General features: G+C 28.7%; 1 protein-coding gene across 1 annotated transcript in view; it reads left to right on the forward strand.

Annotated features, from left to right (window-relative positions):
• Positions 1–26,405, forward strand: part of Scp2 (Sarcoplasmic calcium-binding protein 2) — a 55,048-nt gene that overhangs the window by 18,149 nt on the left and 10,494 nt on the right. The window contains exons 2-4 of the mRNA XM_065510055.1: positions 11,357–11,470; positions 13,101–13,153; positions 15,845–15,964. Of these exons, the coding sequence (XP_065366127.1) occupies positions 11,413–11,470; positions 13,101–13,153; positions 15,845–15,964 (231 nt within the window). The 5' untranslated portion in view covers positions 11,357–11,412. The remainder of the gene's footprint in view (positions 1–11,356; positions 11,471–13,100; positions 13,154–15,844; positions 15,965–26,405) is intronic.

Raw genomic sequence — 26,405 nt, forward strand, 5'->3', positions numbered from 1 at the left:
CGACCGTATATTCGAATTCGAATATTCAGTTAAAGAACATTGTAGAAAGTACACCACAGATGGCGTATGTATTAGAAAGCTCTAGACAGTTAAAGAGCAATCTAGAGTGCAGATGGCAGTGTTATAAATAGTGGCAGAGGTTGCAGTCGTCAGTCAGTTTATCAGAGACGCTATTCGAATAAACATCAACTGAGTGCCTTAAAGTATGCTGTATTTTTCAAGTGAATTCGTGTACATTATAAAGTGTCTGTATTTCTGAGAATTTATAAAAAATCATTGAGTCACTATTTAATTCTGTTGTTGAACATTTTTAAATAAATAAAGAGTTGTTACAATTTTCAAACTACTACTTTTATTTGCAATCAAAAGTATCCGGTTTATTTAAAGGAAATAAACCAAACGTTTTGAAAAGGTTAAAACGTAACAATATATTTGCTGTTTTTTTTTGGCGAAAATATAACAATTTTAAGTTTTTCTGTCTGGTATAAAAAACATGTGCTACGCTCACCACGAATTTGACCTACTTTTTTATAAAAATTTCAAATTTGGGCCACATATTCTAAAATCTCAAAGCTGGGATCAGAAAACGGAAGGCAGCTTTGGAAATCTTGATATGTTCCCTATTTATTCCCAAGGTATTCTCTCAGCCCAGAAGGAAATGTGGACTCCATAGGCAAAATTGTAAAAAATAACATTTTTGATTTTCGCACCATTTTTTGGAATTGCGGGAATAATAAGAGGAACAATATCAACCACAAGTTAATTTTTGATCTTACAAAAAAACATTTTAAATCAATATCTTAATTAGATTTAAAAATATGCCACTTCAAAATTATTCCACTTTTCTGGACAAATTTGAACTCAGCGCTAAATAAGTAAAAACATACACAAGGATTTTACAGACAAAGAGGGACTGTCTTTATGTCGAATAGAAAGTTTGTATAGTTTTATCACTGTTTAGATAGCTATTGAGTCTGACTACTAATGACTCCACAATTTGATGGAATTAAAAAAAAATTAAAATTTAAGAGATTTCTTTTAGCGCAATACAAGATAATGTTGAGACTCTGTATTGACTTGAAGTATGAAATCTTAAGGATTTTGCGTTAATATTGAGCATACGTTGATTTTACATTAAGATGTGCATATTGCAATTTTAAAGCCTCGAAAGTGTAAAGTCATTTATTTAGTTCACATTACTTGTTCCTATTTATCAACACCTTTCTAATATATATTATTGTAAAGTTATTACAATTAAACTTGAGCCAGATTAAATTACTTCAATAAATTAAAATTGTATAAATTCCAAAAGTCGCGAAAGCACTTTAAGATTTTTTTCTTTTTTACAAAAACCTTTTATTAATATTTTCAAAGAATTTATTACACTTCCTTAAGTTGCATTTGCAACAAAATATTTTTACATTTCATATTTCTTTAAAGCTTCCTTGCTAATAGTTTATGATTCTATCTACATCATAAAAAATGAATTTCCTCTATGAGCTTATGTATTTACAACCACTGTCCTTTTTTTCCATTCTCCTCTTCAAACACTTGTGTAAAAATATATGAAAGAGAATTACTACTTAAGTGGCAATATATTCATACAGACAACGAGTATTTACATTAGAATTTAGTTTTAAGTTGCTTTTATGCATAGAAATGTGGTGAAATTGTTAAGTTGATAAAATTATAATGATAAATTAATAAATTAAAATGATTTCAAATGTATAATTAAAAAATTTTAAGTAAAAGTTAGGTTAATATAGTAATGAAATGAGTTATAAAATGTTGTATGATGCTTTTCAGAATCTTGAATACATTTCAACCAAATTATATTTGTCTCAATATTGATGTTCATTCACATTCCCACTAAAAATTACAGTTTAAGTTACCTAAACTGTATTAATAACAACAAAAAACAAAAATACAACAACATAATAGTTTATTCATATTAAATTCTTATACACATGACAAACTAATTGATATGATTAAAGTATGTTGATATTGGCTAAATAGTTTAAACTTTTTTGAGGTGGTCCCACATTTTTGTTCATAACTTATTTTCTAGCAAACAGATTTAGCTGATTTTCAATACCATACTGCCTAGGACTATGATAAATATATTGAGTTAATTTCATTAATTTCCTTTAGGTAATTTGCATGTGAGCCTGATTTACACAAACTAATTTTTCTTAGAATTTTTTAAAACATAAACTTGAATCTTTTTTATAACTATTAAACGCTGTATAGATTACCTTAAATTATTATCTATATATTATTGTAACACATTTTCAATTACTCCACTTTCACCACATACCCTGTTTGTATACGTATGGGTGTAAAGTAAACACATATATATCAGTATGTAAAACCATGTATGTAAGTGTTAGAGTGTGCGCCTGCATTTGTGTGATAAAAAGTGTGAGTGTAATTTAAAAATTATGATGTGTAATTAAGCAAATTGCACAAAATTTCATAAAACAATGACTGGTTTTCCACTCTTTTTTTGCTGTTGTATTTGGTTTAACAAATGTGGTTGGGAAAATAGAGAAATGGTATTTTTCTCCCAGTTCCTCAGTTGCAAATACTTTGTCATTCCTGACTAAGGAAATATATCAATTAGCTGTTTTAAAAAACAAACATATGATACTTTTTTTTAAAGCTGCTTAGAGTAATGACAGGGATTTTGAAGGGATGCTTAATTTTCCCTACAAGACTTTCCGTATCAAAATCCTTTTACTCTCATATTTTTAATTAAAAACATTTTTTATTTAGCAATTTGTAGCTACTGCACTCCAATGACTCTTAGTGTTGATATGAAATTTTTTACAGCTTTCACTTATATGTTATACACATATCCATAAACTAGTACATATGTATACGTATTAGCTGCATAAATATTTTATTAGTTTATTGTGCTTTAACAACAACATAAAAATAAAAATTATAACTGAAACAAATTAAAACTAGCAAAAACAAAATTTTCTAATAAAACAAATTGCAGCAGAGCTGCAAAATTATATGATTAAACATTAATTTCAACAAAAACAGAATTGGTTTAATTTATTTAAAAAATAAACTAAATTTGTTAGTACATAATTTACATTTTTGTGAGAAAAGAGCCCTTAGGACTTTTGCAAATAAATCTATAAAACTCAATTACTAAATGAACAATATTTTAAACATTTTTGTAAAATAAAATAAATTTGTTATCAATTATTGATTTTTTTTTTAAGCATACAAGTACATATTTGGTGTAATCACATGGTCTACTATTTGGTCATATTGTCATAATGTCCTAATATATTATGATAATTTAATAAAATGTTTGTAGTGTTTCACACAAAAAAGTTCTAAACTAATAAGAATATTCGTAATATGTTTATTGTTTTGTCATAAAATAATAGTTTTTTTGTTTAAACCACAACAACAACTATTATAATATATTAGAACATTATGACAATATGACCAAATAGTAGACTAATTCGACTAATGATCGTTCGATTAATCGAATAATTTCTTACGAATAATTATTCGAACAATTTAAAGATGGCCATTTTCGAATAATTCGAACAATTTTATGTAGAATAATCGAATAAAACGAATAAATGTTCATATATATTTAAATTTATTAAATTGATTAAAATTTTTCATAATTTCAAATTTAAATAAGTAATAATGACTCACAAAAATTGTATTGTTTTTGAAATTCGACAAATAACTAAAGACAAAGGGACTTTCGGTCACTGTAGATGAGTGTTCCGATAGCTCCTTCTATAAATATATAAATATTACTGCATGAAGTTCCAATTCCAAAAAAAATCTTTAAAAATTTTTAACTTAGGACTTGAACCAATGAAAATAAAAGGTACGGAATAAAATATTTGTTATTTAGCTGGCGAAATATTAGAATCGAAAATAATAATCAAAATATTAACTTAGATTAAAATGTAGTTGAATGTGATGGAGAATGTGATTTTGAAACGGTCGTCGAAAGTGATATTGAGGATGACATTTATAATGATTATATTGAAATAGATGAAGGCCATGATCTTGAAATATATTTAAGTAATGCTATTAAATATTAAAGTTTAAAAAATTTTTCCTGCACTTAAATGGAAATTAAGTTTTAAATACGGTTTTAAGTAGTACGTTTTTTACTTAAACCATTTTTATGAGAATTTTCATTGCTACTCTATATATTCAAGACTTTTTAACTCATTATATGAGTAAATAATGAGTAAAAAAAACCTAAGTATACTCTTTATATGAGCATAAAATAAATACTTAAATATATAGAGCAGTAATCTGTGAATTTTAAATTCAAATTAAACTTAATGGCTTTCAGTCATAAAATATCGTTTGGCAAAATTTTATTGTTAATTCGACAAACATTGCTAGAAGAAAAAATTAAATGTTCTTTTGAAAGCATGTTGGTTGTAAAAGGTTAAAACAATTTCTTAAACAAAAAAAATAATACCCAAAATATGGCAAGAAAAAAGTAAAATTGTTTTTTCATTTTAACAAAAACTCTTTATTTTTGAGATTTTAAGCAGAACTTGCATATTATTTTAAGGCATTAAAATTATAATGGTGCACTCATATAAGTAGAAAATATAATATGACTTTGATATTTTTATACAATATTTTTTTTTTTACTCATCCACATTAAGTTAAACTACTATGTAGCAACAACAGTGGGGTGGAGAGAAAGAGTGGAGTAAGAATTGAAATCAGCTAAATCATAATACAATTTGATAATAAAACATTAAAGTTGCATTATTCATATGTTCAAGTTAACGGAATTGACAAAAGACGATCTTCTACAGAAGTTTTATCCAATTTTAAATTAAATTAGAAAAGAATAATCTCAGCATTAACTGTGTGAGATCAATATTGTTAGCATAGCATCAGGGGGTGAATATATTTCACTATGCCATAGTGATTTTGTGTAGTCATCTCAAACATTTTGGAATTGCTTTGTAATTTTAACAATTTCCAATTTCACCCCTCAATTCCTTAAGATTCTAGTGGAATTAAGACCCAAAGTAATTAAATCAAGTACAAGATATTATAGGACTCATTTAGTTATCTCCTTCTTGTATATGTAGTATATTTTTTTTGGAAATACTTATTCCGTAAAAATATTTGTATGAAGTCTATGTGAAATCAATTAGCAATTAGTACTATTTGTCTAAGTTTCTTTTTAAAAAAAAAATTTTTTTCACAAAATTGGATTTTTTAAAATTTATTTTTGTTCACAAATAGTACTTCTTTACAAAAGTACCTTTTTATCATAAAAGAACCTTTTTAAAATGTATTTTTTTTACAAATGTTCCCTCATTAATCAAATACTTCATTCACGAAAGTACTTTACATAAATAGTATTTTTATTCAGAAAAGTACCAATTTAAATAACATACTGCTTTTCAAAAGTTTTTTTTAAGTTTATTTTTAAAAATCTTTTTTTAAGTATTGTTACGAAATTGTACTTGAATTCAAATATAACGATTTTAACGGCTGATTTAAAAGTAGCATAATGCTTTCAAATAGCAGTGCTGTAATAGAAAACTGTAACATATCTGTGGGCATTATTAACATTGAATAAAAGCTTTCAGTTGACCATTGATCGTAAGTTGGCAACGCTGTTTGCTGCGACCGTATATTCGAATTCGAATATTCAGTTAAAGAACATTGTAGAAAGTACACCACAGATGGCGTATGTATTAGAAAGCTCTAGACAGTTAAATAGCAATCAAGAGTGCAGATGGCAGTGTTATAAATAGTGGCAGAGGTTGCAGTAGTTAGTGAGTTTATCAGAGACGCTTTTCGAATAAACACCAACTGAGTGCCTTAAAGAGTGCTGTGTTTTTCAAGTGAATTCGTGTACATTATAAAGAGTGTCTGTATTTCTGAGAATTTATAAACGTGTATAAAATAAAACATTAAGTGACTATTTAATTCTGTTGTTGTACATTTTAAATAAATAAAGAGTTGTTACAATTTTCAAACTACTCAACGGCTTTTATTTGCAATAAAAAGTATCCGGTTTATTTAAAGGAAATAAACCAACGTTTTGAAAAGGTTAAAACGTAACAGTATGTTTTAGTTACTATTTAGAAAAAGTACCCCTTTTAGTACTAAGTTAAAGTTCATTTTTAGTAACATTTTGTTTTTAAAGAAGATTTTTATAATTTTATTTTTAATAAAGTACGTTTTAAATAATGCATATTTTTAATAATGTACCTTTTTAATCAAATACATTTTTAATAATGTTCCTCTTTAATAAAATAACTTTTTAATAAACTACTATCCCAGGAATAGAGGCCGGATTTAGTTCTGAAAGTTTATATAAAAATAACCTGTCATTTTGATATGTTGTTGTTATAAGAGGTGATCATTGTTAACCTTTAGACACATTATAACAGGTAACAGAACATTTTGGTGATTCATCATCCTTTCTCATGTCATGGGTCTAGAACTTCAAAAGCTATCCCCATATATTTCCTGAGGTTTTCAACAGCAACTTTTGGCTAACAAAGTGTTTGACTCAAGTTATGCGAAACAGTTAAATTTTAAATAAAGTACTCAACTGTCCACTTGATTTCAGTGTCTAATGAGACGTATATTACAAAATCGAGTGGACATTTTGGTACTTTATTTAAAATTTAATTGTTTATGCAGATTCGAATATTTAATATTTAAAAATTTATTCCGTTTCCAAATCGATTTTTTTGCATAAAATTTTTCCTATCCAAGCAAAAATCTAGAAATTTGTTACATTTATTTTTAAACAAAAATTCTGAAACAAAAAAAGAACTCATGCCGAGTTTCCATGAAATCGGTCACGCCCACCGCCCATGAAATCCATACATAGATAAGCATTTCTCAAAACAGCATAATTAGATTTCAAATATCAAGTTTGAGTGCTCGAAAAATAGGGTTTTTGACACCAAAATCCCTCTGTGCGTCCGTCCGTCTGTCAGCTGAAGGAATGATAGTACTTAGAGGGAAATATCTAAGGAGATAAGACTTCCCTCCAAATATTCTTTGCTGATCAAAACTATTTGGTAAATGTTAGATCAAAATTTTTGAAAAAACTTGTCAAATATGGATCATATTTCTTTGAGAGCGACGTTGGCCAGACCATCACCGTCAAAGTCGATAATTAGGAATTTCTCAGAAATTAATTACAAATGCCTGCTCTATTTATCACCTCCGCTGTTTAATAGAAGCAACATGGTTTTCACGATGATTTGAATGAAAAGTAGCAAAATATTGTTGATGTTTTACATGCATTTTACCAGATTTTCTCTCAGCACATTTTAGTTTATATATACGTACATATCGTAACCTTAATATAGAAAGGCCCTAACTCGTAGTTTTTTTGTAAGCCCAGATTTTCGTTTATTTCGACAAATGGTCCCTTCATATATTTAGCTAAAAAATCTCCACTTAAAAAAAAACACGAGTTAGGGCCTTTCTATATTAAGGTAGCGTATGCATATGTATGTATTTATTGTATTTATTTTGTTGTTTGGTGCAAGTGAAACTATGTGTGTGTGTTTTTGTAAGAGTATTTAGCTTTTGGTTATAAACGGCATGTTTGTATCTATGTGCTCATCTTACTTATGTTTATATGAACATTAGCTGTTGAACAATGTTCTTGCCATAACTACCATGAATGAAGAATGAGTAGTTAAATTCTACTTACATTATATGGAATAAATAATTTTTTATTTTTTACTTTTATCATTATGCTTTTTACATACTTAAACTATACAAAGGATATGCACACATAGAAAACGACTAAATCCAAGTGCACATACACAAATAAACGAAACATTTAGCATAAAAGCAAAAATAAGCTGTTAAAGGCACAAACAAAACAAAAAAAGCAAACAGAGACTACAAAAGATTTTCACCTTTTAAACAACAAGCCACTTAAAGTGGCAAACTGTGATAGTGTATTGGTGTGGGTGCAAATGCCTGCTTAAAACTTTTGTCTTAGAGGTTTTGTCTAGGAAGTCATCTTATGTAAGTTTTGTAAGCTCTTGACACAAAACCAAAGACACACTAACACTAAAACTCAAGGCAAAAGTGATAAGGAAATTAAGAAAGGAATGTTAAGGTGTTGCTGCAGCAGCAGCCAGCGTAACTGCTGGTTGCAAGCGCGTAAATAAACAAATTATTATGAAAATTGTTTTGGTTTGCCAGGCTAAATAAATTAGAAAACTTTAAAAATTTAGATAAAGGAAATTCTATGAAGGAAATTTTAAATTAAACACAAATTCTTGGTAATATTTGGAGTGTGAATAAAAACAACTTTTGGACACCCTTAGACATATTTTTAAACTTATTTTCTTTAAAAATACCAGGAACATTAAATAACGGTTAGCCAGAAAATTTGAAATCAAAAACTCTCTATGTTAGAGTAATGGAGACCTATACTGTTTTGTATTGACGTGCTTTTTCAGAATCTAAAATTATCTCAATTTCTTAAAAACTAAAAAATAAGTTATTTTTGAATTTTAAAATAATAGTTCGCATGAAACTCTTAAAAAAAGAGCTGTCATAAAAAAAATTATTTGAGGAGTTTTATTTTTCCCGTCAGAAAATAAAACTGTTATATACCAATGGATTCGTATTGATGTGCTATTTCAGAATCTGAATTTATCTCAATTCCACAGTTAACAGTTTCTTTTCAACGAAAAAACTCATTTGAGGAGTTTTATTTTTTCCGTCATAAAAAAAACTCATTTGAGGAGTTTTATTTTTTCCCGTCAGAAAATAAAACTGTTATATACCAATGGGTTCGTATTGACGTGCTATTTCAGAATCTGAAATTATCTCAATTCCACAGCTAATAGTTATTTTTCAACGTTAAAAAATAAGTTCACATGAAACTCTTAAAACAAGTGTTATAAATAGCCACCATAAAAAACCCATTTGAGGAGTTTTATTTTGTTTTCGTCAGAAAATAAAACTGTTATATACCAATGGATTCGTATTGATGTGCTATTTCAGAATCTGAATTTATCTCAATTCCACAGTTAACAGTTTCTTTTCAACGAAAAAACTCATTTGAGGAGTTTTATTTTTTCCGTCATAAAAAAAACTCATTTGAGGAGTTTTATTTTTTCCGTCAGAAAATAAAACTGTTATATACCAATGGATTCGTATTGATGTGCTATTTCAGAATCTGAATTTATCTCAACTCCACAGATAACAGTTTCTTTTCAACGTTAAAATAAATGTTCGCATGAAACTTTTAAAAAAAGAGTTTTAAATAGCAGTCATAAAAAAGATCATTTGAGGAGTTTTATTTTTCCCGTCACAAAATAAAACTCTTTTCGTTCATTTCCTACTTTTTTTCAATACCTTTCTTTACTGAGTTATAATGTTTGTAGTAATTTATTTGTTTAAGAAAAAAAAAGAAATCACAACAATTTGATAATAGGAACCAAACAATAACAAATTAAAATCCCACTTGATTTTATTTTAATGACAATTTATTCAATTGCGATGCTTTACAAATTGTAATGAACTGACCAGCGGCCAGATTTAGGTATCAATTTACATAAAATGAGTTTTATTTTATGAAGGGAAAAATAAAACTCTTCAAATGACTTTTATTTTGTGAGGGAAAAAATAAAACTCCTCAAATGAGTTTTCGCCTAGTTAAACTCTTTTTTTAAGAGTTTCTTGCGAACTTTTATTTGAATTGTGAATAATAACTTTTAGAACCAAAAAAAAAGACAGGGAAATCGACATACTTTGTGAGGTTTTAGGGAAATTTATGTGCAAGAATAAACTTATAGAAGTTGTAGTCTTTTATTTAGTTGATTTTTTCCGTAATTTACTTAATATTCATAAACAAAATGTGTACTTTACGGTAGAATAGGATATGTTATCTTTTCAATATTCATGGGCCTAGTTCTGACTCAATTTTCTGCAGGTATTATATTACAAAAATAAGCCAAGCAGTACTAACAATGTTGAAAATGTTTTTCGAAATAACTTTATTTTATTAATTAAAGGTTATCACACATTTTGGTTTATAACTTTTTGTCAAAAAAGCCGATTCTTTTGATTTTCTATACCAAAATGAGTAGGACAATGATAAATATTTTAAGCAGATTTTATTAATTTCAGTTTTGTATTTTAGACATGACAGTGTTTCACACACACATAAGAACAGTCTCTAAAAACTCTGTTCAAAATTGGGGAGTGGAAATACTTGTCCGCAATTAAGGCTTGCTAAATAAATCCTTTTGGAATACATATTGAGTGCTTCTTTTCAGCGCTGGGAGTTAATATTTCAAAGTGTTACATACTACATAAAGTGTCTTTTGTAAATCGTGATGGTGTGTTTGCTATCATGGTAGTTTACTTCGCTCAAACTGTAGAGTTGAAAAGGTCCCATTTTGTCAAGACCACACCACTCGTCAGATGTAGGAAAATGAGGAATGTATTATATCCAGCCTGTAGCCGTATGATATCTCAATAGGTCATTATTTCTACACCCAGATTCTGAGGAATATGTGTCTCTTGACAGTTACATTGCTAATTTTGTAAGGGTTTCTACCCTATTTTTTTATATTAACTAAATCCCACACTGCTAGTGATTAAACTTAAAAATAATCTTTAATTTCTTTAGTTTTTTTTTTTTTTTTGTATACCTTAATTTAAATCAACCATAAATTGTATACAAAAGCCACCCCTGTATTTAAGCCAAGGAAAAGAAAATAAGAAATCTCAGCTTTTATTTTTACAACTGCATTGTGTGTGGTCTTTATTATTTTAAAATTTATTAACTCCAACATATTTTACCAATTTTTATGTATTTTCTTTTTTCTTTCTACACCATTTTATAGTTTCATTCAAGTTTGCTTTTCCTTGGTGGCCACAAATTGAAAACAAACTGAAACAAAAAAAAAAAAAAAACTCTTAAAATAAGTATGGGGAAGAACTAAAAATTAAATTGAAATAAATTTTATTATTTAAACACACAATTGCCAGCACACATATGTTCAACATAAAATGAAATAAAAGCAACATATTAAAATGTCTTTGTATATTTTATTTAAGATTTAAGCAAGCAAAACATCAAAAATTTCTATAGAAAATGTAAATATTTGAAGGAATTTTCTTTGTAGCTTTGGGTTTTTTAAATTTAATTCAATAAAATTCCTTTATAATATTATGTAGTTTAAATAAGATTATCTTAAGTTTAAAGGAATTTGAAGAAATTTTAAATCTTATTTAAGTAATTTAACTATTTATGAAGATTTGTTTGTATAAATCTAAGTTTTATTATTTATAATGTTTTATGTTTCTTTTTTTGTCTTTGCAGTTTTCCTTATTTAATTTCCTTTTGAAATTCAATTAAAAAAAAACTACCAACCAACCATGTCTATCTCCGATTTCCGCAAAAAGAAGTTGTTGTTCTTGTTCAATGTTTTCTTTGGTAAGTAAAGATTTATTTTGTTTGCCTGGAATTGTAATTTATGAGAAATTTATAACACACATAAAATTCACCAAGATCATTATTCATTTCATATTTAAAACCTGGACGTATGAGTGATGTGGATTTAAATAGTAGCTTAACTATCAAAAAAAATTAATTTAAATAATATCTGAATTATTGATGTATACAAAAATAATGCAGAAAAATTGTACTTGTGACTGCAGAAATTATTAATTTCATGTTATAATCTAGGGCGTATGAGTAATATTGATTTAATCAATATTAAGTATACGTAGCTTATCCAAAAAAATTATAATGAATATAACAACTAAATTATTGATTCGATAGAAAAATTTTATATAGAAGGATTATTCAGAAGGACCTAAGCTTTATAAAAAATGGACTATTATCATTCCTGTTTGAATAGAGAACGATCTACAGGCTGTCAAAGGTGCACACCTCGAGATTTTATATTTGTATAAAAATCAATTGCTTGTCCTACTAAATTCTAAATATCACATACAAAAAAAGTGTATTTTAATAACAAGCTAAACAAAACATTTTAAATATGTTTAAACACAAAAAATAATTCAAATTAAAACTTATTTTCCCAATATTCAGTTTTGTTAATACAAGATACAGCAGCGAATCTCACACAGTTTTCTGTGTCAGAAAAAATAAATGAAAAACTTTCATGCCATAAACTAACTGACACTTAAAACAAGTCACTTCCGCTTGTTTGGCAACAGCGAACCGGATATACTACGACAGCTGTAGTCAAAAGAACGATTGCAAAAAAAAAAACAAAATATTCACAAAAATTATATTCATTCACTAAATAAACAAGCCATTTAAAATTCAGACACTCTCTCTCATACACTTTCATATACATAAACACACACACGGAGATTTCAAACAACACACGCACTCTTATTTAAAATTCACTGTTAAACAAAATATTTGCATGCAAACATTCATTCACACTCAGCACACAAAACCCAGTCATACACTTTTATATTTACAGTTGAAATTCATAGATTCTCATGCACCCATACATAGCAGCACTTGAATGTACATGTGTATAAGTAAATTTATTTTGTATCAACATTTCTTTTTACTGATTTAAAACTGTTTACTTGCTTTTTTCTCCCTCCGCCGCCCATGCTGTTCCCTGCTGTGTATGAATTCCTAAATGTTTATCATGAACCTGTTTTCCAACGTGGCTTTACGACTCTATTTTCAACACATACTTCGCTCTCAATTGGAAAACATCAACAAAAATATGGGTGTTTTATATGGTTATTTTGGCAACTGTTTCAATCGCCACCTACATACACACACATCTACAAACATATAAACATACAAATATTGTTGTTATTGCTGTCATAAAACTACAACGAATGTAAAACTTACTACCACCACCACAACTATTGCTGACAATTGTGTGTGCATTTGAATGTCAACAAAAACAAAAAAAAAATAACAAAATATCGTTTACTAATATTTATTTGTATACATTTTGTTTGTTTTACGGTTAATTGTATATGTGTACACAATTGTGTGTATGTGTGTGAATATGTGTTTGTATGTATTTGCATTTCTATTTCCTATATGACCCTGTATATAACAGATGTGAACCAAAGTGGTGAAATTGACATTAAGGATTTTGAATTGGCCATTGAGGTAAGTTGGTTACTACATGAAAATTGCAACACAAAAAAGAATTAAAATTGAAAAATAAATAAGCATATAGAAACATTTTACTGACAAATACACTATTCTAAGCTTTTCATGACAACCGAATATGTAGAAACCGTAACTGGAAACAACTTAGATAGATAATTCGGCTGAGCAAATCATAATACACAAGTTGTAAACTATAGCTGATTACTGGATTCGTTAAACAATTAAATTATGATATACAAAAAGTTATTTTATAACAGTTATTTTGTGACTTTAAAATAAAAGTTCGCATGAAACTCTTAAAAAAAGAGTTTTAAATATCCGCTACAAAAAAAACTTATTTGAGGAGTTTTATTTTTCCCGTCAGAATATAAACTAAATTGAGGAGTTTTATTTTTTCCATCATTAAATTTTAAACTAAAAGTAAAATAGAAGTTTTATTTTTCCGGTCAGAAATAAAAACTCATTTGAGGAGTTTTATTTTTCCCGTCAGAAAATAAAACTCATTTTATATAAATTGACAACTAAAGCTTGCCGCTTTTTAGATCATTACAATTTGTAAAGCACCTTGCATTGTTATTAAAATAAAAACAAGTGGGATTTTAATTTGTTATTGTTTGATTCCTATTATCAAATTGTTGTTTTTTTTTCTTAAAAAAATAAATTACTACAAACATTATATCAGATAGACTCAATAAAGAAAGATACTGAAACAAGTAGAAAATAAACGAAAATAGTTTTACTTTCTGACGGGAAGAATAAAACTCCTCAAATGACTTTTATTTTATGACGGGAAAAATAAAACTCCTCAAATGAGTTTTTTTTTCTGAAGGGAAGAATAAAACTCCTCAAATGAGTTTTTTTTTATGACAAATATTTATAACTCTTTTTTTAAGAGTTTCATGTAAACTTTTATTTTTACGTTGAAAAATAACTGTTTACTCTGTAGTTGAGATCATATTTTTTAATATCACCATAGATTCTGAAAGAGCATGTCAATACGAAGCTATTGGTATATAACAGTATATGTGTCCGTTGACTCTAACATAAAAAGTTTTTGATTTCAAATCTCTTGACTGAAGTTACTAAAGTAAAAACGATAGAGGACGGACAATTTAATTCGCTTTGTTTAAAACGACTGCAATGTTTAAGAATATAAATATATCATGAACCAAATAATACAATAAAACACAAGCTTATAACCCTGGGTCTTCCGATTTTGAATATTGTTACGTTTTTATCTTTTAAAAACAGTGGTTTATTTCCTTTAAATAAACCAGATACTTTTGATTGCAATTAAAACCCGTTTAGTTGTTTAAAATTTGTAACAACTCTTTATTTATTCAAATGTTAAAAAAAACAGACATGTTTATTATGTACACACTTAAATTGCACTTTATAATGTACGAGACAAAACTAGTATAATCGAATTCTAGAGCTTTCATTGTTAATGCTAGCATTTAGTGTTGCCATACTTACAAACATTTGTTAATAACTACACGCTATCAACATTATTGATAAGTAGTAGCTTTTACTGATGGATATGTTTATAAACATGATGAATGTTGCAGACAGTCGTAACAGACCGTTAAATTCAAATCGCTAATGCAAATTCGTAATAATGTATTCAGCAAACATATACCCTTTGGATTCATTGTTATTCTTTTTAAATTTCGAAAAATCGCGATTTAATTAGAAATAAAAATAGATGGGGTATATTAATTTTGTCATTCCATTTGTAATACATAGAAATATTCATCGCAGACCCACAAAAGTATACTGGGTCCTTATGAAATTCTAAGATGATCATCTAGCTATATGCGCCCGTCTTTCTGTCATTGAAAATGGGCAATATCGGTTAATGATTTCACCTAGTCCCCATAATATTTGAGCAGACATAATATGTTGATTATGCGACGATACTGATAAATACTTTAAAGTATGGCGAAAATCAACATATGTTCTTGGTCCCCATACAAGGTAACCCTCAGAAAATAACTTGAACATTCATAATTCTCTTACAATAACACTCTGCTGCAAAATAGGTCTTAGTACCTCTAACTCACACATTTTTAGACCGTTTTCAATATTTTAAACAGTTATGTAGAGTCAAAGAAATAAGCTTTCATAAAATGTATATGTATATGATTTCTACAATCATGTGAATAGAAACTCATAAATATTATGGTTACGGCAATCATATACATAATTACAGTAACCATAATATTGTTAAAAAAAACTTAGAAAAATGTCGAAATGAATATGGTAAACATACTATATTTTGTGGTATATTTTTTGGCATGTGATGATGGGATGGTCAATGTCCTTCTCAAAATATGTCGTCGTCTCTTGAATCTCATGTGGATTGGTACGATATCATAAGTATTTATAATGTTCATGTCAGCCGAATATGTCCGCAAAAAAATCGGTAGCACTTTCTAGTTTCTGACATATACCAAGTACAATACAGGTTTAAGTACTCATATATTTATTTGTCACATGTAAATTATTTCTTCTCAGGCACTTTCGTTTTTTCCATTTTTTCTCTCGGACGTTGTATGATATAGATTTATGCATATTTACAGAATTTGTTTTTTCCCGCTTACAATAAATATCTCATAGTTGATTGCTATTGTGTTTGTAGTTTTTTTTTTAAATTTTTTTAACTTTTCATTTTTCTAACCTTCACAGCGTGTCTGCACATTACGTGGCTGGGCTAAGGATACACCAAAGAATAAGGAAACCCATACTGTCATGTTGGAAATTTGGGAAGGTTTACGTTCAAAAGCTGACAAGGACAATGATGGTCAGGTATGTAAATGCAAATATTCATGCAAATTTGTTTTCAGCTTTTTTTCTGCTTGGGTCTTTGTATAACAAACATAAACTCTTAGGTTTTGTGATGGACAATGTAGCCAAGAATGGCAAATATCTAGAATGTATGAGCGAGTTGAAATGACAACATTTTTAAAGCTGTTGTTACTGGAAAAATCAAAACTTAACAAAACAAATCATTTCCGTTACCTATGAAAATTGAGAGAAATGAAAATAGTATTTTTCTATCAATAGAAATGTCTCTTGTCAATTGCATAGTTTTGCTAAGAAATACTCAATTCATGCATTCCAACATATACGTGATTTGAGGCAAATGTATTAAATTTATAGTTAGTTATATGTATTTCTATACTATAGGGTGTTTTTTTAAGCCCGGTAGAACTTATGAAAGGGTTAATTGTCAAACAAACTGTCATTCTGAGCTCACTTTTTGACAATTATAATCAGTTTACTGTGGCTAATCATCATGATTAGATGGAAGCTTGAATGGCGCTTGCAAATTATCAAAATATTCTTTGAAAATCAGTCATCGATTCCTGCATCTTATAGATGACTGTCTATACATGACAAATATTTATCATAACAATTAATGACTTTTGTTGTCAAGACAAAGTTGTCTGTGCAAAAGCACTAACAATTTTGTCATAACGATGCAATAATACTAATAAATAGAAACTATACCTGATAATTTTTTATCATGACAACCATTTGGAAGTTTATCATGACAAAAATTTATCAGGTATAGGCAGGGGGTTATTTTTGGCTTAACGGGTTTGTTAATAAACAAAATTGCCGCATATTTAGTGAGAGCAATCCACAACAGACCCTACAGACTCAATTATATCCAGAAAAATGCATACTTTGCTGCAGTTTATACGCTGGTGGCATCATATGACCTTATTTCTACAAAAATGAAGCCAGATCTCGCGTTACGATCAATGGAGATCATTACCACACCATGATCAATGATTTTTTGTTTATCATTGATCAGGGCGTAATTTCAACAACAACCACTGAAATCAACTTGATTTCACTTAGCCTCCAAGGTCGTACGTTTTGGCACCTCTCGATTATTTTCTGTGGGGTCACTTGTTTATGCTGATAAACCAGCAGCAATTGACGAATTGTAGGCCAACATTATTTGTGTTATTCGTGCCATAAGGCCAGCAATCCTCGAAAAAGTGGTCCAAAATTGGACGTCACTAATACAATTTTCAAATAATAACGTCATGCAGTGATCTTTAGAATATTAAATTTTGTTTCCTTAAAATTAATTTATCGGGCTTAAAAAATCACCCATTACTAAAATAAATATATTTTGGGGGGAATTGTTCTTAGATCCTTACAAACATAATATAAGAAATATGTTTCCTTTATTTTATTATGCAAAATACTTTGTGTTTTGCATCATTGTCCTTTAGTTGTGTTCAGTTTATTTTTCTTTCTTTATTTATTTTTTTTTTGCCAGTTTTGCACAATTGAGGTTTATTATATTCCTTGCTTTTCTATTTTATTGTTCAATTGTACACGTTTCTGTTACAGTTTTTTTTTTCTTTTATGGTAAAAAGAAAAAAAATAAGTATCTTTCTAATAGTTTATTTTTTTAGCAGAGTTGGCAAACAGGGCAATCATTAGCCAAATCACAGGTTAATTGGGGGAATTATAAACTAGTTCTTGCCTTGCTAACACAATGCTCCTATGACATTTTAAACTAAATTGTAACTTAAGAATTAAAATTTTGAATTCATTCTTTTTAACGCTTGTTTAATAAAAAGCACACATAAAATCAATTTCATATAAAATTGTTTCCATTTCAAATATTTTATTTTTATATGCACTACTTTACATTGTTGTGTTGTGTTGCTGGTTTTGTGTTTTCTTTATTTTAGAAAATAACGTAAATTGTATAATAAATATTTTGTGTGCATTCATTCAGTGACTTTTTTTTCTTTTGCATTGCAATGGCTACAAAAAATTGGCTCATAACAAAACTAAACATTTTCATTTAGTTGTTCAATTGTATTTCGCTATAGTTGGCAATTTATATATATTAAAGAAAAAATTCTAAAATAATTTATATTAAAATAATATTTTATTGTATTTTTTTTAACGTAGCATGGTCATTTTGTTTGATTTGTGGTGGCACGAAATTTTGAAGGTTTTTTAATGGAAAAATAAAATATAGCTTTCGAATCACTTGAATAATTTGCTGGTAAAAAAAACAGAAATATTAAACAAACAAAACCTTTGAAACCAATGTGTGTGTTTAATAATTGTAAAATATTTATTTATTTGATTTTCATACTGACAGATATGTTGGCTTTCAGAGCGTATGATTGATATTTATTTGCCAACAATAATACTCATACGCATTGGATGGGATGGGAACATTGCCAAAAACTTTCATAGAATTTATAATGGATTAAAACTAATGTTAACACTTAATCTTGTATTTAGATATGAAACAAATATTGTAAATTTATAATGTTTGAACTTATAGTTTTATTATGAAGTAAGTTGTATTCATTTATTTGAAATAATTCAAATAACACAAAGTAATTTAGACACCTAATATGAATCTAACGCTCAACAAATAGAAATCAATTTCTCTACAAATTGAGTTAAAAATTCAATGAAGACATTGGCAAAGTTATAGAGAAACATAGAGCGGAAACTAGAAAAAAACTCAAACAAAAAATTTACTCAAAATAATGTTTTTGTTTTCACCTAGTATTTTCTTCTAATACATTCTCACCACATAGGTCTCTGACAACTGAGTTAGGTCTTTGACAGAAGAGTTTCCGCTCTATATCTATTCTCTATGGTCAAAGTAATTTAAACACCAAATAAGAATCTATCACTCAACAAATCCAAATAAATTTCTCAACAAAGTTGAGTTAAATAGTTTATGTTTATAAAGATATTGGACAACTGAAGATTTCTGAGGTATCCTACAGCAGGGCAGAAGGTGTCTGCTACATCCAGAGAAAAACAAGTAACAAAGTATAGTCGGCCAAGCCCAATCATATAATACCCTACACTGAATATATGAGAAAATCAGTTTTATGAGAATTTCAGTAATTTATTTTCATGAATGAATTTCGGAATTTATGAACAATAATGTTCCAATCGGAAATAATTTACATGAAACTTCTTTCTGTTTAATGTAATTGCACACCAAAACGTTTAAGGGCCATTATTACAACTTGCCTTTAAGTTCCAAATAGTAAAAGTTAACTTCAAGCAATAGAAAAAGGTGCGTTAAAGTTAACTTTTACTATTTGGAACTTAAAGGCAAGTTGTAATAATGGCCCTAAGAGATTTAAGATCGTTAAAGGGATTTTCGGAAGTGGGCCTTGTATGGGTGCTACGACCAATCTTTCTATATGAAACTTCTTTCTGTTAAATTTTGCTTGCATACCAACATTTTTAAGAGATTTATGACCGATTAAGGACCGACCGCGACTTAAAAATGCGGGATTTTTTCAAATTTTTAGCCTTTATATTGAAACATTTGTACAATATAAATTACTTCAAACTATTGGTCATTGTTAACAATGACCTTTTTCCATCGTTCTGGCAACATATGCATTCCTAGTCAAAAGAACTGCTCATCTTTTGAGGCCAACAACGAATTAAGCCAATTTTGGATACTCTGTTTCAAAGTGAAGCGTATCCCAGAGAGAGCGTTCTGCATCGATCGAAACAAATAGTGTTCTGAACTATAAAGCGGATGAGGCAAATTTCACAACCACTTCATTCTAAATAGCTTTCAACAGGTAATGCATAATGGGGCCGAGCGTTGTCTCTTTTACAGGTTCATATCTGACCTCATATTCTGGGTATTTTTCAGTTGCGTTCAGTACAGGTTCCATGTTATGATCTGGCCAGATTTCAGCAGCTCATAATATGTCCCCCTAAATACTGAGCATTACCTTAACGCCATGGCTAATTGGCTATGGTGGCGATTTGGCTGGTTGGCCGGGTCATCTATAACAGTTCAGGTTATTATAATGGATCCCTTTTTCATCGCAAATAATGATTCGGTGCAAAAATGATTTTCTTTTATAGCGTTGAAGCTGCATTTCAGACATACAATATTGTCTTTCAAGGTAACTCAATTCGTATCGTACCCATTTTCTCTGCTTTCAAATGAATCCTGCTGCTCTCAAACGTATTGAGAATTGCTGCTTGAGTAGCTCCCAATGATTTTGCAAGCACTTGTTGAGTTTTACAACACTCTGCATGGAATAATGCCTCCAATTGTTGACCTTCAAAAAGGCTGGCCTGGGTGATCTTTGTCTTCTGTGTCAAAATCACTACTTCTGAACCGCACAAACCATCTCTAGCTCATTGAAACCCAACACATTCACCATCAACTTTGGTGAACAATCGGTGTGCTTCAGCGGCACTTTTTTTTAAATTAAAGAAGTAAAGCAAAACTTCCCGCATATGACGCTTTGTTGGCACAACATTCGACATTTTCGAAGTAGAAATACTTTGTTGTTTCCAATATAATGTTCAATAAATAAGTGAGAATAAAAGATTTGTACCCTTCAAAATGACATATACAGGCAAATCCCGGTATGACGAATCTCACTTTAACGAAAATCCGGTATAACGTACAACCAAATTTTTAACATTCACTATCTTATATACTGAACGTTTCAAAAATTTTTTACTCGATATAACGAATGTTGAGAAAAATAAAACAAAATGAAACGAACGATAAAATTTTTAAAAGGACATTTGAGGATAAAAATATTCCAAGAAAATTTTATCCGAAAAATTTCAGTTGGTGTCTCACATTTCTGTTCCAATCAAAAAAGTCTCAATTTGTTGGACATTGTTGTCTTTATTGAAATAATGGATATTTTTTATGGTAGAATAATTTTTAGAACCCTTTCAATGAAGGCTTCATTAATCCTTGGTAATGTCTCAAGTCAACCTAATGTCACACCACTTAAAACTTATTCGAAAAATTTATCTCGATATAACGAATTTTTCGATTTAACGAATGGGCTTGACAACATATCGTTCGTTATACCGGAATGTTAATAAAAACAAAAATCGCGTTCAAATGATACACCCAATACATTAAACTTATTGGGTTCAATTTTTTCTGGATTCCAACATTGTGAAGAGTTTTATGCTGGTTAAAGGGATTTTCGCAAGTGCCCCTAAATGGTGCTATGGTCAATTATGAATCGATCCGCACAATTTTTAGGTGTTTCAATAAGCTACGTCCTTACTCATGTGCCAAATTTTGCGCAGAAGTTTAAATGGACAGAGGGACAGACTGAGAGATGGACGTCGTTAATTCAACTCAGAAAGTAATTCTCAGTTGAATCGTAACTGATTGTAGCAATCATATATATGGTTGTATAAATAAATATATGTTTATGGCTATCATGTTCCTGAACATATGATTGATACAATAGTACTTATAACATATATTGAATAGTACTTATAACATATTATGGCTGCCGCAATCATATTGATTGCAGTGACCATAATATTGTTTAAAAAATCTTTAAAATGCAAAAATGCTGAAATCTCTGAGTGTAAGTGTATCTAAATACCTTTTCAATATTTCCTTTAAGTCTGAGTAATATAATTTACTTAAATTTATAATTTTATGTTCTTCCTTAAACTTAATTTTACATCTTGATTTACTGCATTTCTTTTGTCATATATGTTATGTAAATTTCACTTTATCCCCATTAATAATTACATGTGCAATTTTATTTTACAATCGTATTGAAATCAATTGTTTATTGTAACCTGAAATACTTTAAAGCCTTAATATTAATAATTAATACAGCAAGATATTTAACAAATATTACAGCAATAATGAAAAATAATTATTTTGGCTTAAATGTATGCATATAAAATAATTATTTTCCAATGGCAATTGGTAAACTTTAACCTTACTTTTGCAATTTAAATGTAAAATGTTTGAAGTTATAAAATTTTATTTGTCATGTATTAAAATTAATATTTTAAATTACACCTCGAATATGAAATGCAACAAAATATGTTTGTATATTTTTATTTAAAAAATTAAATAAAAGAAATTATTTATTTTAAGTTTAAACGAATTTCAAATGCCATTCATTTAGGGTATAAATGTGTGCAAAATATTTGCAAACTGTACGAAAGGATTTTGCAAAGTTGCTCAAAGTACCCTTTTATGAGCTCAATTTTAAAGGTTATATTACCAGATTGAAATGAGCATTATGGATTTGAATTGTCATCTGGTCGAATTTCTTGTTGTATTGTACATTGATATCAATTGACAGAATATCTTCAAATTTAAAATGATATTTTGAAATAATTAGCTTCTGTCAAATCATCAATCTGGTCTTATTAAGCATGTCAGCGTTAATGGTACTATGTGTCATGGTATAAAAATATATATATTTTATCTTTACTGCTGTAACAAAACCCATGACCAGTTTGAACTACCTAAAATTATGGTTGAAGTACTTACAATATAACACAAAAATTAATTAAATATTTATAGTTTATTTATACGGTACGCTACAATGAGTGCATTAATGTGACAATAAATAAAAATATTTAAATGACAACAAATACAATAAATATTAACAACTTTTCCACAGTGATAAATTACAAATCAATTACAATACATACATGCACATTTACAAACATACACACAAATCTATACATACCTTAAATAATCTTCATTCAAAAATGTAAAATATATATTTAAAACTGAAACTGAAAATTGAAATCATGGCCTTAAATGAAGTTGAAAGATTCGCACTGTTTGGTTTTTAAAGACAAACACACACACTCTCATACATACTATATGCATATAAATGTGTATGAATATGTGTGAATGTAAATTTATTTACACTTGTTTTTATATGAAAACATGTTAACTGCATGTTTTATTTGATTCAATCTAGGGTTCCTAATCGGGAAAATTGTCCGGGGAATTCGGAATTCCTGAAAGTATAAAAAAGTTCGTTGTGATTTGTTCAGTCTATAGACTTTGATGCTAGGAACAGATTAAAATGTTTCCGACATAATAGAAAAATTCCATCATTTAGATTTAATCATTTCATTAACAATAAATTCGGTTACCACAACCAAAACTATTTTCCCTTTGTGACAAAAACAGTGAAATGCTGGTCGACTTAATAGCAGAGACTGATAAGAACTCCTCCATATAATCAAAATACCCGCATTATATTGAAAACAACAAAGTTTTTTTTTACTTCGAAAATGTCGAATTTTGTGTCAACAAAGCGTCATATGCGGGAAGTTTTGCTTTACTTCTTTAATTTGAAAAAAAAGTGTCGCTGAAGCACACGGAATGCTCACCGAAGCTTATGGTGAATGTGTTTTATCAGTTTCAATGTGCGAAAAATGGTTCGTTCGGTTCAGCAATAGTGATATTGATGCGAAAGACAAATATCGAACAGGTCAGCCAAAAAAGTTTGAAGACCAAGATTTGAAGGCAGTACTCCATTAAGAATGTTGTCAAACTCAACAAGAGCTTGCAAAATCATTGGGAGCTACTCAATCAATAAATATCAAAACGTTTTCAAGCAGCAGAATTCTTCCAAAAGCACAAAATCAGTACTTGCGATAAAAATGTATCCATTACGATAATCCGAAGCGTAAGAGATTGCATGTAAAGCCGGGCTAACTAGCCGAATCGACACCAAAGCCAAATATCAATGGCGATAAGGTAATGCTTTGTATTTGGAGGAACCAAAATGGTCCCATATACTGAAATATATCCAGACTATCATAGGGAACCTGTCATTGTTTGAAAAAGCCCAAAATATGTGGCCTGACAAGAAACCGTAATATTGAATTCATTAAATATACATGATTTTTATTAATTTTTTATTATAACTAATATTAGGCAGTGGTTCAAAAAAGTAACAGAATTGCAAAAGTACTCATCTTGTTAACCTTTTCTGTTTATCTCAACCACTAACCTAAAATGTTCTCTTATAAATTATTATCTCAGTGATGAACCATAAAAAAGGAATTTTTAATGGTAAAGGCTGCTAATTTACCATTGAAATAAAACAGGACCCGGTTATTTTCGATCTCTGCTTAAAAATTAAATTAAAACAAGTAAGAGTGCTATATTCGGCTATGCCGAATCTTATATACCCTTCACCGTTCTTGTGGATGAAGGGTATATAAGTATATTATAGTATATATGTATGTACATTGCCCACTTTCAGCGTACAGCATCCTAAATTTATCAAGAACACAAAAAACAACAACAACGTCAAACGAAACAAAACACCAAAAGAAAAAACAAAATACGCAAGGCAATGAAACCAACACACATCCAAACATACGTTTAATTGTATAAAAAATAACAACAACGCCAAAAGAAACAAAACACAAAAAAAAACAAAATACGTAAAGCATGCACATCCAAAGATACGTTTTGTTGCTTTTTTGTCAAAACAAAACCACATACGCAAAGCAAAAAACCAACACACAACCAAACATACGTTTAGTTGTATAAAAAACAACAACGCCAAAAGAAACAAAAAACAAAATACGCAAAGCATGCACATCCAAACATACGTTTTGTTTCTTTTTTGTCAAAACATGCAATACATTGAGTTTTTTGATGAAATTTTCAGAGGTTGTCTCGGATTTTTGCTCATATCTCTGTTATTTATGGACGGATTTTGATGTCTGATAGAATTGTTGAAGATTTGGATCCCGGAGATATCTGGGGCCTTAAGAAAATTGATTTCAACAGACAGACAGATAGACGGACATGGAATCGACTCCGCTATCTATAAGGATCCAGAATATATATACTTTATAGGGTCGGAAAATTATATTGTGGAAATTACAAACGGAATGCCAAATTTATATATACCCTTCTCACGAAGGTGAAGGGTATAAAAACAAATTAAAAATGTTCTTATTGAAATGCTTAAATTTCGAAAGGTATTAGGTCTGTTCATTTACTTTCCCAGTAAATACTTGCAACGAGAGAATAAAATCAAAATTTACAAAATTACTCTCTTAAATTCTCAAAAATAGTAAAAAGTAAATGAACGCTTTTCCAGTAACAATTGTTTTATACACACAATTTCCTTATTTTATTCCTTTTAAAATGTATAAATACTCACATTTTCTTCAATTTTATTGAAAAATCTTTTGTTTTGACATTTTTTCACCACAAAATATAAAATTTTAAACAAGTAAACAATAACACAAAACATATAAAATATAAGCTGCTAACTATTACGAGTTCAAAATAGAACTTGTAATAGTTTGCAACGAGAGAACACTCTCCAAAATTTATACGCTCTTGATTTTTTCTCTACTTGCAAGTTTTTGAGTTAATGAACGCTTTTCCAGTAACAATTGTTACTAACTAGTAACAACTTTTAGTTATTGAACATAGCTATTGATAGGTAGAGCAAATAATGACAATAATAAAATTTTTTTAAATGTTTCAATTCAAAAATTTATCAGATATTTAACTTGTTTCAATTATTTTAAAATTGAACAAAATTTCATTGTCAGTTCAAATTCCAATGATGTTATATATGTCGTTGAAAAGGTCTCTCTCGTTGAAAATGTCTCTCACCTTTTGTGGGTCAATTTTCCCGATTTTAAATAGTAACCGAACCAGGAGTATAGTGGATATTGTGAGATATTCATGTAAGTTCATGTAAATTCCCGGGAATCATTCTATTTTTTCTTATTTCCCGGGAATGCAACAAGTCTGGGAAATTTGGAACCCTAATTCAAAAAAATATAAAACATGTATGGGTGTGTATATGTGTTGATGTAAATAGTAAAGTATTCGTGTATTAGTTGCTTTTTTACTCTGTGTGTGTGTAATGTACATTTGTTCAATCATATATCATTATAATGATTATCCTGCATAGGTTTCAGTATGAATGTATTCATATACATGAATAAATTGAAATGTCACACTGTAAAATCTCATAGGGGGATGTAACCCCCTACAAAATTACATTTTACTTTGAATAATGAAAGTGATCAAAGGAAATTAACAATGGAAAAAGATGTAATAAATTTAAGAAGATTTTTGTTTAGAAATATTGGGTAAAGCAAGTCAATAAGTCTTTATAAGAAAAAAAATTAAAGCCAATAATTTATAATGGTTAATACTAAAGAAAATATATGAAATGAGAAAAAAGAAGATAGTGATACAAGCAATTGTTTAAGTTAACCCTTAAATATAGTATGGCTGCTTTTTCGCCATCTTTTAATATATTTCTTCAGTTTATGCTGCTAAAAGTTGCATGTTATCTATTAGCTTATAAATTATTAACAAGCAGCTGCTATCTTGTGCAAGATAACTTAAACCTCTGTCCAGAAGACAAGCATAAAAAGACTTGTCCATAAAAAGAAATGCATTACA

The sequence above is a fragment of the Calliphora vicina genome, chromosome 1 (genome assembly GCF_958450345.1).
Source record: "Calliphora vicina chromosome 1, idCalVici1.1, whole genome shotgun sequence".
NCBI classification, from domain to species: domain Eukaryota; kingdom Metazoa; phylum Arthropoda; class Insecta; order Diptera; family Calliphoridae; genus Calliphora; species Calliphora vicina.